This window comes from Hakea prostrata, chromosome 8 (assembly GCF_041222555.1).
Source record: "Hakea prostrata isolate BN-2017 chromosome 8, UWA_Hpros_2, whole genome shotgun sequence".
Classification (NCBI taxonomy): domain Eukaryota; kingdom Viridiplantae; phylum Streptophyta; class Magnoliopsida; order Proteales; family Proteaceae; genus Hakea; species Hakea prostrata.
In genome coordinates this window covers 47488773-47505591 of record NC_142607.1, presented here as the reverse complement: position 1 = coordinate 47505591, position 16819 = coordinate 47488773, and the positions used below count along the sequence as shown (strand labels likewise).

General features: G+C 38.9%; 1 protein-coding gene across 2 annotated transcripts in view; it reads left to right on the top strand.

Annotated features, from left to right (window-relative positions):
• LOC149008270 (calcium-dependent protein kinase 13) overlaps positions 1 to 15275 on the top strand; it is a 40953-nt gene extending 25678 nt beyond the window's left edge. The window contains exons 6-8 of one of the 2 annotated variants that reach the window (XR_016175216.1): positions 14450 to 14680; positions 14761 to 15080; positions 15203 to 15275. Coding sequence is in view for 1 of the 2 variants with exons in the window: in XM_089166675.1 (XP_089022801.1) it covers positions 14450 to 14680; positions 14761 to 14937 (408 nt within the window). In the remaining variant the exon portion in view is untranslated. Of the gene's footprint in view, positions 1 to 14449; positions 14681 to 14760 lie in introns of both variants that reach the window. The other variant, XM_089166675.1, reaches the window with a different exon arrangement.
• The last annotated feature ends 1544 nt before the right edge of the window (positions 15276 to 16819 follow it).

Genomic DNA, 16819 nt, shown 5'->3' with positions numbered 1-16819 from the left:
AGAGAGGAGAGAGAAATAAAAAAATAATTCAAAGAGAAATTCAGTAAAAAATCGACCGACTTTCTCTCTTTATTAACGATATTGGCGATATATCGCCGAGAAATCATCGCGAGAAATCAGCGGTATATCGTTGATTTTTGTTTATATCGTGTCACTGCGGGGGTATCGTGTTGCCCCCCAACGACATGACGATATATCGCCGTGTGTTGGCGATATATCACAGACACAATGTTCCATGATTGTAATTTCCCTAGATCTTTAATCTCAAACTCTCTGCCAAGAAAGTCCTCCAACCTTTGAATTTCCTTACCATCATTCCTTGTGAAGACAACATCGTCCACATAAACAATGAGAAGTATGATATTGGTACCTGACTTCTTGACAAACAGTGTATGATCAGCATTGCTTTATTTGTACCCAATAGAGGTCACTACCTTCTGGAGGCGTCAAAAACCAGCATCTAGGAGACTGTTTTTAACCCATAAATTGACCTCTTCAATTGACAAACTTTCCCTACAGTATTGTCATTAGAGAAACCATGTGGGATTTCTATATAGACTCCATCCAACTCTTCATGTAAGAAGGCATTCTTTACATCTAGTTGGTGTAAGTTCCAGTCTTTGTTCACAGCTATAAACAACAGAACTCTGATAGTGTTAAGTTTTGCAACAGGGGCAAAAGTCTCCTGATAATCAATCCCATATGTTTGGGTAAACCCCTTTGCAACTAGTCTAGCCTTCAACCTGTTGACAGATCCATCCATATTTTGTTTAACCACAAACACCCATTCATAGCCCACGGGTTTTTTCCTGGAGAAAGTGTAACCAGTTCCCAAGTATCATTTTTTTTTTCATTGCCTGCATTTCCTCTACCATAGCTGCCTTCCATCTCTTATTAGCATAGGCTTCCTGCCAATTTTTCGGAACAGAAATAGATAATAGAGAGGATATAAAAACACGATAAGAGTTTGACAAAGAGTCATAAGAAACATATTTAGCTATGGGATGCTGAGTACAAGATCGAACTCCTTTCCTAATAGCAATAGGAAGATTAGAAGAAGATACCTGAGGAGGAACAATAGATTCGATTCTTGGAGCAAGGGATTGAAGTGGTACCATGTCACTTTTCTCCACCTGCTTTGGCCGATTATAATTCTTCCTCTGATAAGTCTGCACTTCCTTATTATGGTCAATCTTGTTTTGAAAGACCTCAATTGTGCCTCATAGGAGTGGTCTCCCCCTGACCAGGTTCTTCACATGGTTCAGAAAACGGAGGGGGAGAATTAGAGTCCTCAGGTATATTGGCCAAAGTCTCCCCCCGGTTAAGAAACTCTTCTTGAACTCTTAAGTTGTGTTGTGGTTAAGCCCCTAGAAATATGTAAAATTACAAATAGGTCCATGAGAATATGCGAATTTACAAATAGATCCCTAAAAATGCAAATTCGTAAAAATAAGTCCTTGAGAATATTCAAATTTACAAAAGAGACCCCTAAAACATCAGTATAATTTTTTTCTTTTTCTTTTTCTTTCTTTCTTTTTGGGCTAATAGAACCGTAGGTTAGAAAGGGAAAAACCAAGACATGGTTCTACTAGGATTGAGGTGGTCTGGCCATGTGGATTCTGCTGCTGGAAGGCAGCGATTGATTCCTACCATTCCAAAAAAAGAAGAAACAAAAAAAGGTCCTGCTGCTCTTGTGATTCCAAAAGAAAAAACTGCTGCTGGAAGGCGGTGATTGATTCTTACGATTCCAAGAAAAGAATAAACAAAAAAATCCTGCTGCTCTTGTGATTCGAAAAGAAGAAACAAGTACCTGCTGCTGGAAGGAGATGGGAATGGGAAAAAGGCAGTGATGGACTCTTGCGATTCGAAAAAAAAGAAGCGATGGAGTCTTGCGGTTCCAAAAAAAAGAAAAAAAGAGAATTGATGGTTGCTGGTAGGCAAAGAGGTGAAGGGCAGCGTGGTGTAGTTGCAGCGGTAGTAGGCCTAGTCACAGAATTCAGAGAGAGACGATCATTCCTTTCTTGCTTTTCTTTCCTTTTTTTCTCTAATCGATTTTTTGGCTCTGATGCCATGTTGAGAAAAACGATTGTGGTAGAATGACTTAATTGATCAGTGTGATCTTAAGCCCTCTATTTATAATAAAGTGGAAAAAGGAGTATTACATAAATACTCTTACTTGGGTAACAAGAAATATAAAATTACACAAACTAAAACTCTAATACAATTGAACTCTTTATAGGACTCAACCAACAAAACCAAATGATTTATGAGAAGAAGTCCAATCTGGAATTTCTGGAAAGATAGGAGCAAACAGGAACAACATAAGGAAAAAAAAGTACTAGTCAGGAATAACGTAAGCAAGCAGGGCTGCAGAGTAAATAACTGTAGTAAGTTTTCTTCTTCCTCACATTAAAAGCAAGAATGCTCCTTAAACAGTTTGACAGACAATCTCACTATATAGCCACATATGTTGAAATCTTAGGGTTGGGTTTCTGAGGTTTAACTGATATCAATTCAGGAAAACCAGCATCAATTTAAGAATGATTGGTGAAATATAAATCTGGCATAACCAGAAGAACCAGGCAATGTTGTTGGTTTGGTCTCATATAGGAAGTTTTGAAGGTGATAAAACTTTAGGTTTTGTCATCCTAGGGTCTACGATTGCAATCTAACTTCTTAAGTGTCAGGCCATGCCAGTTAACAATCAAGTAGTTCGAACCAACTCTTCACAGCCAGTGGTCGTCTTGCTGGAACAGAAAGGAGGAAATATGAAAGATGAAGAATAAAAGCAAGAAGATTAGAACACACCTGGAATGAGGAAATTAGAGCGATACAACAGATGAGGAACTTACAAACCAACAAACTGGTTGTGCAGGCAGCTGCTTAACAGCTTTTCACATCATCTTACTCAACTCTGTCGATATTTATTCATAATAACATAAAATAAAATAAAGTCCTCACTATTGGTTAGGTGAAAATACCAATTTGTGAAAAAATAAAAGATAAAATTCCTATAATTCATCTCCTATGACTGCTTCTGTTGGCTAACAAACAGATGAATTAATATTTTCAGATTACAAAGTTAACCCAAATAAAGATATATTTCTTCAAAACACCCCCAATTGGACCGTATTTGGACTTGGATTTGGTTCATCTCGCCCTGGGTTTCCAGACTGAGCTAAGCAGGTGCAACCATTAGATCAATTTTCCACCATTAAATGAACATTGACAAGAAAACAAACTTTCAATCTTCAGTGGTGTGTTTGCCAATCCAACACAGAGGATTAACAGAAAAGTGAACAAGTTCTGCCTATGAAATTTGAAGTCTCATATCGTGCAATTTCATTTTATTCTATTTTTCTGAATAAGTTTTGATTAACACAAGCCTATTCTAAAAACTAAGAGCCCAGATTAAAGCGATATCTGCTTGGTGCTCATAGAGTCAGTACCTCACATGATACGGACTTTCAGAGAAGATATCTGCAATCTCCTCAAGATCCTCCCCTATTCTTCGTATAGCCCTAGTCTGCTGGAGCCCTGATCCATTCTTACCTCTCCCTCGCTTGCATCACTATGTGTAGGTCAATAGGGCTGGTTTTGGTGTCTAGTGCCTGTTGGAGGGATCTAGCGATTTGATATTGCAAGTATTCATCCCAACTTCTTGGTGTTGTAAGGTTTACAGTGAGTTTTTTATTCATGACTGGCATCCAGTTGACACAGAGCCAAGTGGAGTGGGCACCTAGTGATTTTCCAAGGGAGCTAGTTGACCTTAATCAAAAGGATGTAGAAGCCCATGGTTACTCTAGAATGTATGTTTTTTATTTTTATTATTATTATTATTTTTTTATAAACCTCTATGGGTCCCTGGAAGGAGGGAATGTGCCTCTTTAATCTCCTTCCCCTGATTGGGGTTCTAGAAGATTGCCTTTTCTGTATCCCTCCTTTTTCTAATACAAAAACAACCATTTATCCCCCCCCCCCCCCCCCCCAAAAAAAAAAAAAAAAAAAAAAAAAAAAGGAGGGGCAGGTGTTGGGCTGAGGAACATAGGTGAGGGAAAAAATCTTTTGCTGTGCACATCTGTGCACTTTTTGTACCAAATAGAAGGCTGAGATTAAAAGCTTAATTTTAAAATTTTAAAATCCTCAATAGTCTTGTATTTGCTTTGCTTTCTCAGCCAACCATTTGGTATATATGTGCATTGCTGTGTACAGCAGAAACTTGTGCACAACAGATGATGTTTTCCTGAGGAGTCAGAGGAGGGATTTGCAGGTGAGGTGCCAAACCACTGTGTTCTTGTTGAAAAAGAGATGAATATGCTATTTGGGGATTTAGACATTAATACATTATGGCAGGAAGTGAAGAACATCAACATTAGGTGCTGCTGAAAGAGTAGGTTCATCAACATGAGACAAAACAGGAATAGAAGCATCAGAAACATAAATCATTTACTTCAGAAATATGATCAAAAGTCAAAGTAGACATGATGGGAGCCAATGGAAATGGAAGGGGCAGCATCACATGATGACGAACGAAAATGAACTGAAGCAGAGGAATTGGAAATGGTGTAGGCAGCAAGGCAAGTGGTCTTGTAGCTGAAGGAGACTGTTGCACAACCAAAATTGGGTGAATGTCATCCAATCTTGGAGGAACAAAAGGAGAATCATTACGTAACCTAGGATCTAGGGCTAAGGTTAATTTGGTAATTTCCCTAGATTTAAGGGTTGCCCAGGAAATCAAGCAATTAGGAAGGCTGAACTAGGAGGTTTAGGATATTCTGAGGCCCTAAAAGCCCTGCTGTACTTGATGACTCAGATCTGAAAATTCAACTAAAGTCAAATTAGGGTTTGTAAAGGGTTCTGCTAGGGTTAGGGATGGGAAGCAACCTTACTGTCCTACAGTTTTGGAACAGTAGGTGTGATGTTCTGCAAGTTCAGAACTGATGTCTATAAGTCTGAATTATAAAGCAAGGCCAGAAGTCGAAATAGGTCCAGAGTTTAGGGTTTTAAAAATTCTGCAGAATTCCCAAGGAAGAAGATGAAGTGCAGAAATTTTCTGGATTAAGGGAATTAGGTTTAATTGGGAAATTAATAATTGGGCTAGGTTCTTGGATTAGGTGCGATCACAGGGGGAGGGGTAAGGGGTCTAAAGGGGCTGGAAGGTAGATCTAACAGGGGATTGGGTTGCTGCTATCGCAGGAAGAAGGGGAAGGGGAGGGCTTGGCCATGACCGAAGGGGAAGGGGTAGGGCTTGGCCATGACCGAAGGGGAAGGGAGAGGGAGTACTTGCGATGGGGTTGGGGTGGTTTTCTAGGGCTGTGCAAGAGGGGAGGCAGGGGAGTCTTACGGTGGAAGGGGGAAGGGTTTCTAGGGTTACGCAGCAGAAGGGAAGGGTGGGGAAGGGCTGCGGACAAGGGGGAAAGCAGGGGAGGGGGGTGGGGAAGCTACTGTACTTGGCTGCTGTGGATGTATGTCTGAATGCTTGAAGGATGCTCTTGAAGATTGAATGCAGAAAATCAGAATGCTCAACTTGACAACCGTAGGGTCCTTGCGGTTGCCCCTCAAAGGACCCTGCCACACCTTGGCAATAAGCACCCAATTTTTTATTCAATCAGAACTGCCAATTACAATGAACTAATGGGCTATTTATAGCCTTCAAAAAGACTCTAACATGGATTAGGATTCCCTAATGGGCAAGGATCCCACCCCTTGATCAAAAACCCTTACGTTGGAATCTAATGAATTAGAAGACTTGGACTCTAGGTGGGGTTCCTTTATAGATTAGGATCCCACCTCGTTGCATGGACTCTTTGAATTAGACTCTACCACTAAAAGACTACTCTTAATTAAAAGCAAACTCCTAAAAGATAAGAACCCTTCTTGTAAAAGAGTCTTACTTTATCCACAACTTTGACCAAGTCAAAAATTAAAATGGATTGTAACTCCCAAACTACTAACCCAAATAAAAAACTAAAAATAGATCCATAACCCTTGGATAGAGGGACTCCAGCTAGACCCATATTGAGCCCTAAAGGGGCAAGAAAAATTACCAAGAGAATGACCAATATACCCCTGGAGTGGGTTTGGCCAGGAGGCTTAGGTTGTTCTTGGGGCCCACTTTAGGGTTCTGCTGGGGGGGTCAATCTGTGTTCACATCAATCATTCTAGGATGTCAACTCAAACAAATGAATGTCAGCTGTGACGAAATATTTATTCAAAGGATAATAACATTCCCTTTTTTGACTGTTTAAATAACCAACAAAGATACACTTGAAGAATCTAGGATCTAACTTAGATAAATCATGATGATGGCTACGCACAAAGCAAACACACCTAAAAATGCATGGAGGCAAAATAAACAAAGCTGCAGGCTAAAAGAGCTAATTATAAGGAATCCCACCATTTATTACAAAAGAATGCATTCGATTGATGACAAACAAGTAGCGAGAACAGCATCAACCCAGAAAACTTGTGGTATTTTCCTCTCAAAAGTAAGAAATGAGTCGTTACTAACATTAAATGTCAATCCTTCTGTTCAGCCACTCCATTTTGTTGTGTTGTGTTTGGATAGGACTGATGAATCATGCCACTGGCATTGAGGTATTAAAAGGGAGGGTTGGGGGATTGGAATAATGAGGCATTATGACCATGCAAAATATGACTAATTGATTAAATTGAGTTTGACTTTCAGTAAAAAATGCATGAATGATGGAAAATAATTCAGAACGATTTTTTATTAGATATTACCAAGTGACCTCGAAATGGTCATCAACAAAAGTAACAAAACACCAAAATCTTAACTTTGACGTTATAGGATAAGGATTCTCATCAGAGTAAACTTAATAAAAGGTGTTCGAAGACCTATTATTGACTATATAGGAATAACTCACATGGTGGTGCTTTTCAAACTGCATGACTCAGAATCTGTGCTGGAAATGGACTAAAATGGGAATCAAGCTTCTGTAAGCTCTATATTAATGAATGTCCTAAGTGGCCTTGAACATCGTGAGGAATGAGGATATAAAAGTCTTGGTGCAGGCAACTGAAGGAGAGTCCTTAAGAAGATATAACCTCTCACTCAAATGCCCCTTATCTATCGTTTTTTGATGTAAGAGCCTCAAAAACACTAGAACCAGTACAGAAGATTTCTGAAAAGATATAAGCTATGGTGAGCATATTCATGAACAAGAGATTGAGGTAAATATAGAACATTTGAAATCATTAGAGAACTACAAGGCAGAATAGTTCCAATGCTACTAACTTTGGCTAATGAACCATGAGCTATTTAATACTAGATTCAGAAGGATAGAGAGATGGAAAATTACGTGAAACACAAGATGTGATTAGAAGCAGTGAAGCACCTGAATCAATGGTCCAAGGACTAGTAGAAGGAAAACACACGGTGACATTACCTATCTTCACAAAAGTAATAGTGGAGGAATTCATTCTGCAAAGTGGAAACTGAGTGAACTTGGCATAGTTGTCAGTGAATCAGTTATCACCTTCTCGCCATGCTTTGCAATTGGAGATTCTGCAGTTCCTGCAAAGTTGGCAAGTTGTTGTTGGCCAAGTTCCCCATGAAGCTTCCACAAAATTTCTAAATGAGTCCTAGCTGACCACAATGATGACAAGTCCTTGAAGGAGCTCCTTCGACCCAAGCTGAACCAAATGTTTTTCCTGGAGAATTGGCACTCTAATGACCACATCTTCCTCCATTCCACAGGAAGAGGCTGTAAAAGCTGAATTTTTGCTCCCAATTGGTGTAGGATCATGGGTTCTCTTGTGGGAAACATGAAGGATCTTGGAGAAAGTATCTGCTGGAGTTGGCACCTTATCACTGCCCAAAAGATTGGACCAAACCGAGTCATATTCCTTGCCTAAGCTACCCAAAAAACCCATAACTACGAGTTATTCTAACTGAATCTGCATCTAGTTCACATTAGAACTGATAGGGAGTATAGAATTAAATTCCTCAGACATCTTATTTGTTGCACAACATTAGTGTAATTCCAACCCCTCCAACTAGCATGATAAAATCTTGTCATAGTTCATAGATATGGGATAATCATTAATGCCCGAATATAGGATATTCAAATAACTCCTCGAATCTTTCCCTGTATGGATATGAGTGATGAAGTAAACAATCTGATGCTTCATACTATTTAGCAGCTGTCCTAAATTATGTGGATCCTGTATCTAGGATATTCAAATAACTCCTCGAGTCTTTCCCTGTATGGATATGAGTGATGAAGTCAACAAGCTGTATCACCAGCTGGCTACACTGTTTCAAGTGTTTTGACTATCCTCGACCATTCAAAACCAAATTAACAATTTGTTTCCATTGTTGGAAATTACCAGCCTCTTCCAATTTCTTCTCAACAAGATGACGAGAAGAAGACATAATTTCAGCAACTCTATCTTTTTCTTCATCCATATCATCTGTTTCAGAAGAGTTGGCCATTAAAAAAAAAATCAGAAAGAGATTCTATGTAGAAAAATTATAGAAAATATCTAGACAAAGTGCATAAAACTTGCAGAAGTATTTCTGATAAAAAGGTCTTAACATAATCATTATATAACATTGAAGTAAGTTGTAACAGCAATTGAAGAAATAGTCACACACCATGAGTTGCAGACTTGGAAGAAAAAAAAAGAGAGGAAGGAGAACCAACCGTCGCTTGAGAAGAGGTTGCGGGAGATGGCCGCTGCTACTCCTGCAAGTGTAGCAGCCTACAGGTAAGTCATAGAGTTAAAAAAAAAGAGAAGAGAGGCATTGCTGGAGAGGAAAGAGAAGGAGACTTACCTTTGGTTGGGAACAGAGACCACTGGAGAGTAGCTGGAGATGGCCGCTACACCTGTGAGTGTAGCGGCCTACATTTAAGTTTTAAAAAAAAAATGCCGGAGAGGAAGACTGCCAAAGATTATTGCCGGTTCAAGCCACGGTGAGGGTTTCTTTCGTGAAGAGCAGTTCATGTCATCGTGAAGTGGAAGAGTTCTTTTGCGATTTAGAAGGGTTAGGTAATGTTGTCTTTTTTTTTTTCTTTCTTTCAAAAACTAACTTGATAGTTGATCCCATGTAGCAGTTTAGCACTGGTTAAACGTTCAATGTACTTTCAACTAATAGATTTATTCAGATTAGAATCAAGTAGGATTATAAGTATCAGCCTTCCATTTGGAATTTTTATATTTACAAAAAAGCGGACGTTTGGCTGCCATGCCTGGATGCCCAAGGCACCTGCTTTGTTGAGCTCTCAAAAAGCGAGTGTCGCTCAGCACTCTTGAACACCGCTTGGACGCCGAAGCGTCACCTTGATAACTATGCTCCCTAGAAACATAGAAACCACTCCCCAAGAGGAATCTGCCCAAGTATCAAGCAACTTAGCAGCTCACCAACCCAGAAAATTGATCCACACAATAATCGATCTAAAAACTCACAGGCAGCAGCTGCTTAGAAAATTGATCCAAGCTTGATTGAAAGTTCAATCTTCAATCAACTAACAAATCATCCATGATAATGAAAAGAGCAGTTCTCAAACTGAACCATGATTTAGTCTCTGAAAACTACCATAAATAGCAGCAGGTGCTGCACCCCTTCAAACAAGGTTGAACAATAGTGGCAAACCACTATGGATTATTCACCCAAGAAGGAGATGAAGAATCGATAATGGTTAAGGTGAACTAGGGGTAGGATGATGTAGTACTCCTCAATTATCTTGCTCTAATACCATCTTTTAGTAAGTGAGAAAAAAAAATAGAGGGGAAGAAGAGTATAATTGAGGCTGCAACTCTGTGAGTTCAACCAATGGGTTTGAACCCCATTCCCCATCCCCCATCCCCCACATTCATTATGTGTATAGAAAGCCAAGGACGAAAGAGGGCAATAAAAAGAACAAAAAACCGTATCCAAGAGATTTTTGATATCTCCACCTGGTGTTGATTCTCAATAATTCTCTAACACCCTTAAATCAACAACACCCCAAACACCAATCCATTTCAAATACCTTGAAACTGCAAATCCTAAGGAATCAAAACATGGGTTAGGGTCTTACCTCAGTATGAAACTGATTTCTTTTCAGAAATCCCTTTGAATGTCAATACCTGTCCATCTTGGAATCTCTTGAGCTGATCTTCAATCCAAATCTCTCTTGCTGATTTCTTTAATCAAAATATTCATGCATAGCTCCTAGATGTCATCCTCAAGCTCAGACTTCTCTCTTTCTCCACACTAATATTTTGAGGTTGACTAATGAGTAATGAAATCCTCAAATAGCCATTGAACCTTGGTAACTTGGTTGAACCAAATAAACTGTAGTGAACCAAACCTCTCATGGACTTTAATTTGAACCACTATTGGTCCAAACCCAAAATGAACACTTTTATTAAGCTGTTCCATATGATTTCTCAAACCAACATCAAGCTAAATGAACCATGGGTTGAACACATAAGCACCAACCATTGATCCAAACCTTGGGTTGAATCCTCAGTGAGTTGCTTCATCAATCCATAAATTAAACCATATAAATATGGCATTATCATTCTTTAATAATTACCTTAATTACATTACATTCCAGTCCATCTCAGCTGATTCTGGTCCCATGATAAAACATAATAGTTTGCCATGATAAAATGTGGGTATTACTCCCTATGGCTTTGGTAGTGATTCCAAGGTCTTCTATTGTGCTTTTTGTTATTCTCTCAATCAGAATATCAAGCAGGTACCCCTTATGCACCGATCTTCTATTTTTGTTTCTAAATTAGCTTCTGACAATTGTTGTGCTATCCCTGTGATTCTGCTCTGAATTAAAGAAAAATTCCGTCTAACATCAGTTTCATTTTTCCTGTTCTGAATTGGATTTCTGAAATTTCCAAGCTATTGTTCTGTGATTTCTATTATTAATCAGAACCTTCCATTGGTTTGGATTCTCCTCTGTGTCAGTATTTCCACGTTCCATGTTTCTTCGGATTTTATAAAATCCCTACCATGTTATGTTTCTAGAAGTCTTAATTTCTGAGCTGGATTTCAGAATCTGTTGCTGGTTGCTGTTGGACATGCATATATGATTGCTAAACACACTTGATTGATTCCTTACTTTTCTGATATCAATTTTCTGGCACGCCAAGGTATTACTCTCTATTGCCAAGACGGTAGGTTGTCCGGTTTCCTTAGATCGTTGTACTTGTCTAGGTTTTGTGGGACATTACGCTAGAATTCTGGTGGAATTAGAATTGGAAGCAGAGCGAGTGCCTGAAGTTCAAATAGAACGCCTTGAACCTGGTTCTACACATGTTTCAGCTTTATTCAAAAGGTGATTTATGAGGATGCCATTCAGAGATGCTTTCAATGTAATCGGGAAGGCCATTTGGGCCAAAATTGCACTATTGATGTTCCTTCTGCAAAAGAGAAGCATGTTCCTCAACAACTGGCGCATGAAGATGATATTCATAATGAAGGTCCTACTTCTATTAGGATTGCAATGTCGTTGGAAGTTGAGGGTGAAAGAAATTCGTCCTCTCTAGTGGTTCATGTGGCTTTAGTGGAGGCTGGTTTGGTGGATTCTCCGTCGGCTGATGGGAATTTAGATAATTCCTCTTTAACTCCAGAGTTATCTGCTAATGAGGTTTTGGATTTGGGTAAGGATTCTTCTCCGAATCAGTCTTCTTCGTCTCCTACCCAGGATGACCCTTTTGAAATTCAAAAAATCCTAGATGCGAGAAAGAGTTCTAAACTACTTGGAAACCCTAATTTGAGGAGTTATTAAGTGGGCCCCGAAGATGAATTGGGGGGTTAGTGGTTCGGCCAACAATTTTGAATTTAAAAAATTCTTAGATGCGGCTAAGAGTTCTAAATCAATTGGTAACTTTCCTCTGGGGAGTACACTAGTGGGACCCACAGATAAGAATGAAGTTTGTGGTTCAGCAAATACATGTGAATTTCAAAAAGTCCTTGATGTGGGTAAGAATTCTACTCACATTGGTAACCTTCATTTGGGGAGTTCTCATGTGGGCCCTGACAATGAATTTGAGGTTAGTGGTTCGGCCAACATTTTTGAATTTCAAAAATCCTTAGATGCGGCTAAGAATTCTAAATCAGTTTGTGACTTTCCTTTGGGGAATTCACTAGTGGGACCCGCATATAAGAATGAAGTTTGTGGTTCGACCAATTCATTTGAATTTCAAAAAGTCCTTGCGCGGGTAAGAGTTCTTATCAAATTGGAAACCTTTCTTTGGGGTGTTCATTGGTGGGACCCGAAGTTGAGAAGGTAATTAGAAATTCGGCCAATGAAGGAAAGTGTTTAAGAGGGAGCTCAATGGGGGCTGATGTGGCAACTAGGGAGGATGATTTGGAATCTAGTGGGACCCATCAGAGTTCGGCCAAGCTGGAAAGTGATGAAATGCTGCAATTGGAAGTAGTTGTTCATCGTCGAAAGCCTGGTCGTCCTAAGAAGGCTCATGCAGTGAAGAAAGTGTTAACAAGTAAAAAGGGTTCTATGGCAGAGGAATTCAAGAAAGTATATGCAGCTTTAGAGAAAGTATCTACAATAAATAAGAGCCTCTCATTGGGAGAGGACAGTGTTGCTATGTAACTGTTACTATGAAGCTTTTCTTTTGGAATATTTGCGGCATTGGTAATGCGTCTAAGAGGAGGGCTCTTAAACTTTTGTTAATGACTCATCAACCAGACATTTTGTGTCACTGAACCAAAAGTGGATGTCAGTAAGTGCCCAATTCTAATGGTTTAATTGTTATCAAATGTGAGTAGGAACCAGTGAAGAAAGGTGTATTGGGGGCAACTGTTGTTGCGGGTGAGCAAGGTTGGTTCCTCTTAAGGTTCTAGTTGCTGTATTTTTTTTTTCCTTTTTCTTCTTCGCTTTATAAAATGACCCTTTTAGCGAAAAAAGAATCCAATCATAGGATAAACCCGGGATTTTAGGATTATATTCTCTTCTGTTAAATATACATTCAGTTAGAGTTTGAGATTTATCAGAGTTGCCAATTAGATTCTTTTGAAATCAACCTGAATCTAGTATTTTGACTCTTTCACTGCATTTTTGGTTTTTATGGTATTCCTGGATTCCTAACCTTAGGCAGTTCTGAATCCCCATCAATACCCCTACTCTTCCATTGGTTTATATTTTCCTGGCATCTACTTTATGACATGGAACCTTGTACTCCAATTGACTATTGACACTGAAAGAGGGATGAGGAAATACAAGGTAGATGGATTACTCATTGAAGGACAACCTCTTTACTGTGCGTGCTATTCCACCATTTTCATCATACAGTGCTTTCTTATGGAGATAGTAGATCTCTTAGAGGGAGTCTTGCAGATTTTCTATGCTTGACAAGTAACAAATCTTTAGTCTCTGTTTAGTACCTCTTGTGTTAATTTACTGACTTCATATATTGATTGAAGCAGCCCTTGATCTGTAATATGATGATATGGCTGCTGAAAATTTCAGAATGTTGGTCATTTTATGTCATGTATCAAGTAGGGAGGTTGTCATGCAATTCCTATTGTGCTCTTATGAACTTCAACATCACAATGAAGGCAACTAAAGATAACTAAGAAGAAAAGCATAGTGGAAGGAGAAAATGATGTAAAAGTGAGTCGAAAGAAGGTTTCCATTCCTGGTACAAAGCTTGCAGATGTAGGTTTAGATCACGTAGAAGATTTGAACTGAAGATCATCTAAAAGATTATATGAAGATTTTGTGATGATCTCCTTGAAGACTATAATAAGAGTGCATTGGCAATTCTCAAACTTCTTGGCAACCAATTTGATAGTTTCTTTTTATTGTAGATCCTAGCTAATAGGCTGCTTGATGATTGTTGAGTGCTGTACTATTTTTACTATTACTAGTTAGTTACCTTTTATGTTGGTGAATCTTCCTTAGCTACTGAGGGTTACTATTATTATAAAGGAATCTCCTAACCATGATAGAGAGACCCTGTTCGTTTTTCATTATAAATACTAATAAATAGATTGAAGTTTTAGTCTAGTTCCACAATCTAGACAAAACAACAGATGATGGCTTTATGCTTTTTGTCCTTCTAAGATGGCTGTGTGATGCAGTTATTACAAGGTGATAGGCGTTGCATGGCCAGTGTGATGTGGCTGAGGCTTAGGTTAGGTTGGATGGCTGAGGTTTTTTATTTCTATTTATTATTTTTTGGGAGGGTTATTGTGTTCATACTTAAATCATCGATCCTTATTAGAATTTTTCTACTGTGGGTTCTTTCCTTCTATCAAGATAAATTCCACATTAGAATCTGGTTAACATCTTTGAGGTGGTTTTCTGTTCTAAGTTAGGTATTAACTTGTTTGGTGTTAGTTACAGACCTCATCTACACTGCATCAGTCTTTTTTTTGTTTGTAGCAAATTTTATGCAACATGGAATATGAGGTAAAGCGGGTTCATTATGTTCTAATGAGACATTTTGTTAGAAACAGGTTGATGCCAATGGGAAAGGACAACTTAATTTTGGAGAATTCGTTGCTATATCACTTCATCTTCAGAAAATGGCCAATGATGAGCATCTTCGCAAGGCCTTCTCTTATTTTGATAAGGATGGCAATGGTTATATTGATCAAGAAGAGCTGCAGGGTGCCTTGATGGAGGATGGAACCATCACGAGTGCAGATGTGGCAAACGACATATTCCAAGAAGTAGACACTGACAAGGTGTGCACCTCAGAATAGGCCTTGTTAATTAGGATGGGTTCTGTGCTTTCCAACCTCACCTCAATGTCTGTAAAATGCAGGATGGGAAAATCAGCTACGAAGAATTTGCGGCAATGATGAAGACTGGGACAGATTGGAGGAAGGCTTCTCGACACTACTCAAGAGGAAGGTTCAATAGCCTGAGTGTAAAGCTGATGAAAGATGGTTCTTTGAACATGGGCCATGAGAGCATACAGCCCATGGGTGTAGCTCACTAGCCGATATGAGTCGTGTCCTCGGGACATTTTCCAGTTATATCTTGGATGGTATTTCTTTTTCTTTCACGTGCTCTCGATATTTTCATTGGGACCTTAATTCTGCCGGGCCCTTGTGATTGGAAGTTTACAAGGGTCCTAGAGAGGTGAGCAAATTGTTGTCTATTTTCTTCACTGTTAAAATGACTGGAACAGTGTCTTCTGGTGCCATATGTATGATTCTAACCTTTCTTACCATTTTACCCTCCTGTGTGTATTCCATGTGCAGAACTTGTATTCGTGGGATTTGTAGCAGTGTAGTATTTCCTAGTAAAAGAAAGTCTTTTAGGCTTGTTGTTCAACTGTTATCTGTTGGGTTGTGGTTGGGATGAGAATTGCTCTAGTTTGTACAAGTTCTGCAGCATACTGGTACTGTCATAGATTTTCTGCTTCAGTGTCGCATTACTGGTGTTTAAACACCAGCTATCTTGATTTAGTTACACCATGTTTCAGCCCCTTGGTATTTGTCTTTGCTCTATTCTCTAACATGGTTGCTTCACAGTGCTTCTGCACAAAACAATTCTGACAATCTGGTTACCCTGTTTTTGTGGATCCTGCAGATTCTTCTCTATCATCTCTGGGGGGACCAGATATTTTCTCATGTTAAGTTTCAACTGTGAATGGTAATCTTGCCAACCCTGCCTACCTATTCTGCCAGAATCTGCATTATCAGTAAACAAATTGGCTTGAGGCTTGGGGCCTACTTACAGTCGTGAATTGCTTGCCTGACTATGTTTTTTCTTTTCTTGGCATCCAGACGTAACCTTTACCGACTGAGCAACCCTTCGTTGGTCTAACCCTCCTCTCTAGTCTCTGCTCATGAGAATAAGTATATTTCTGAATGACTCTACTCATGAATAAACCACTATCATAGTTTGGTTTGTGTCCGCAGCCCATGGGTAGAGAGGACTAGGGGTTAAGTACATTTGAAATTCATTTTCTTTCTTTTCTTAGTATCCAAACTTAAACTTAAGAGTTGAATTCAATACCTAAGTAGCATGAACTTAAAACTGTAAAATGCCATATATGACATACATGCCATTAGGTAATGAATCTCCTTTTCTCATGGAAAAGAAAGAAGAAGAAAATGCAGAGGATTAAGAGTGGTGCCAGGAGTCGCACAAAGCTTATCATTGACTTTTTAGAGCATATGTTGATTGGATATGTTGAGTCATTGAAAACCATTGAATGTTTGAATGTTATCTCCTATGAAAAGCAATGTGTGGCCAATTTATGTATCCTTAGATTGTGACTCAATGCATATTTTAGGTAGTCATGATGGATCTCTCTGCATCCCTCCTCTTCTAATCCACATCTTAAGATATAGGATTTTTTTCATCCATCTCATCTGTAGTCCACTAGAAAGACATTTTCACATCATGGAAATCCAATTCAAGCTAGTGGAAAACTTGACACATTCCTATTGGTAAGTCTTCTTTGCATGGTTGTGAGTGAAAGAAAAATTCTCTTTTTGGTAGAAAGTGAAAGAGCCCAAACTCTCATGGGGAGGTTTTGGATTCGCACATATCCGGCGGCACCTATGTTAGTAATATTCTCCCCCCTAATATAAATTCGTCCGGCTACAAAGTGAAAGAAAACTTCATGCTTTACTATAAATCACATCATTTTTTGGTTGTTAGTGTTTGTTGGTAAATTTTTTGAGATAGTTAAATTTTTTTTCTTCTGGTAATAAGCAATTTTTTTCAGAAATAAGTTGAAAATGAGGCCGAGCAAAGCTTTGACAGGCATGATGAGGAACTTGGTCATTTCCTCACAAAGCTTATTCTGTCTGAATAATCTGTTGTAGTGTTAATTGACTAGGTACATACAATGCTCCAAAATTCAA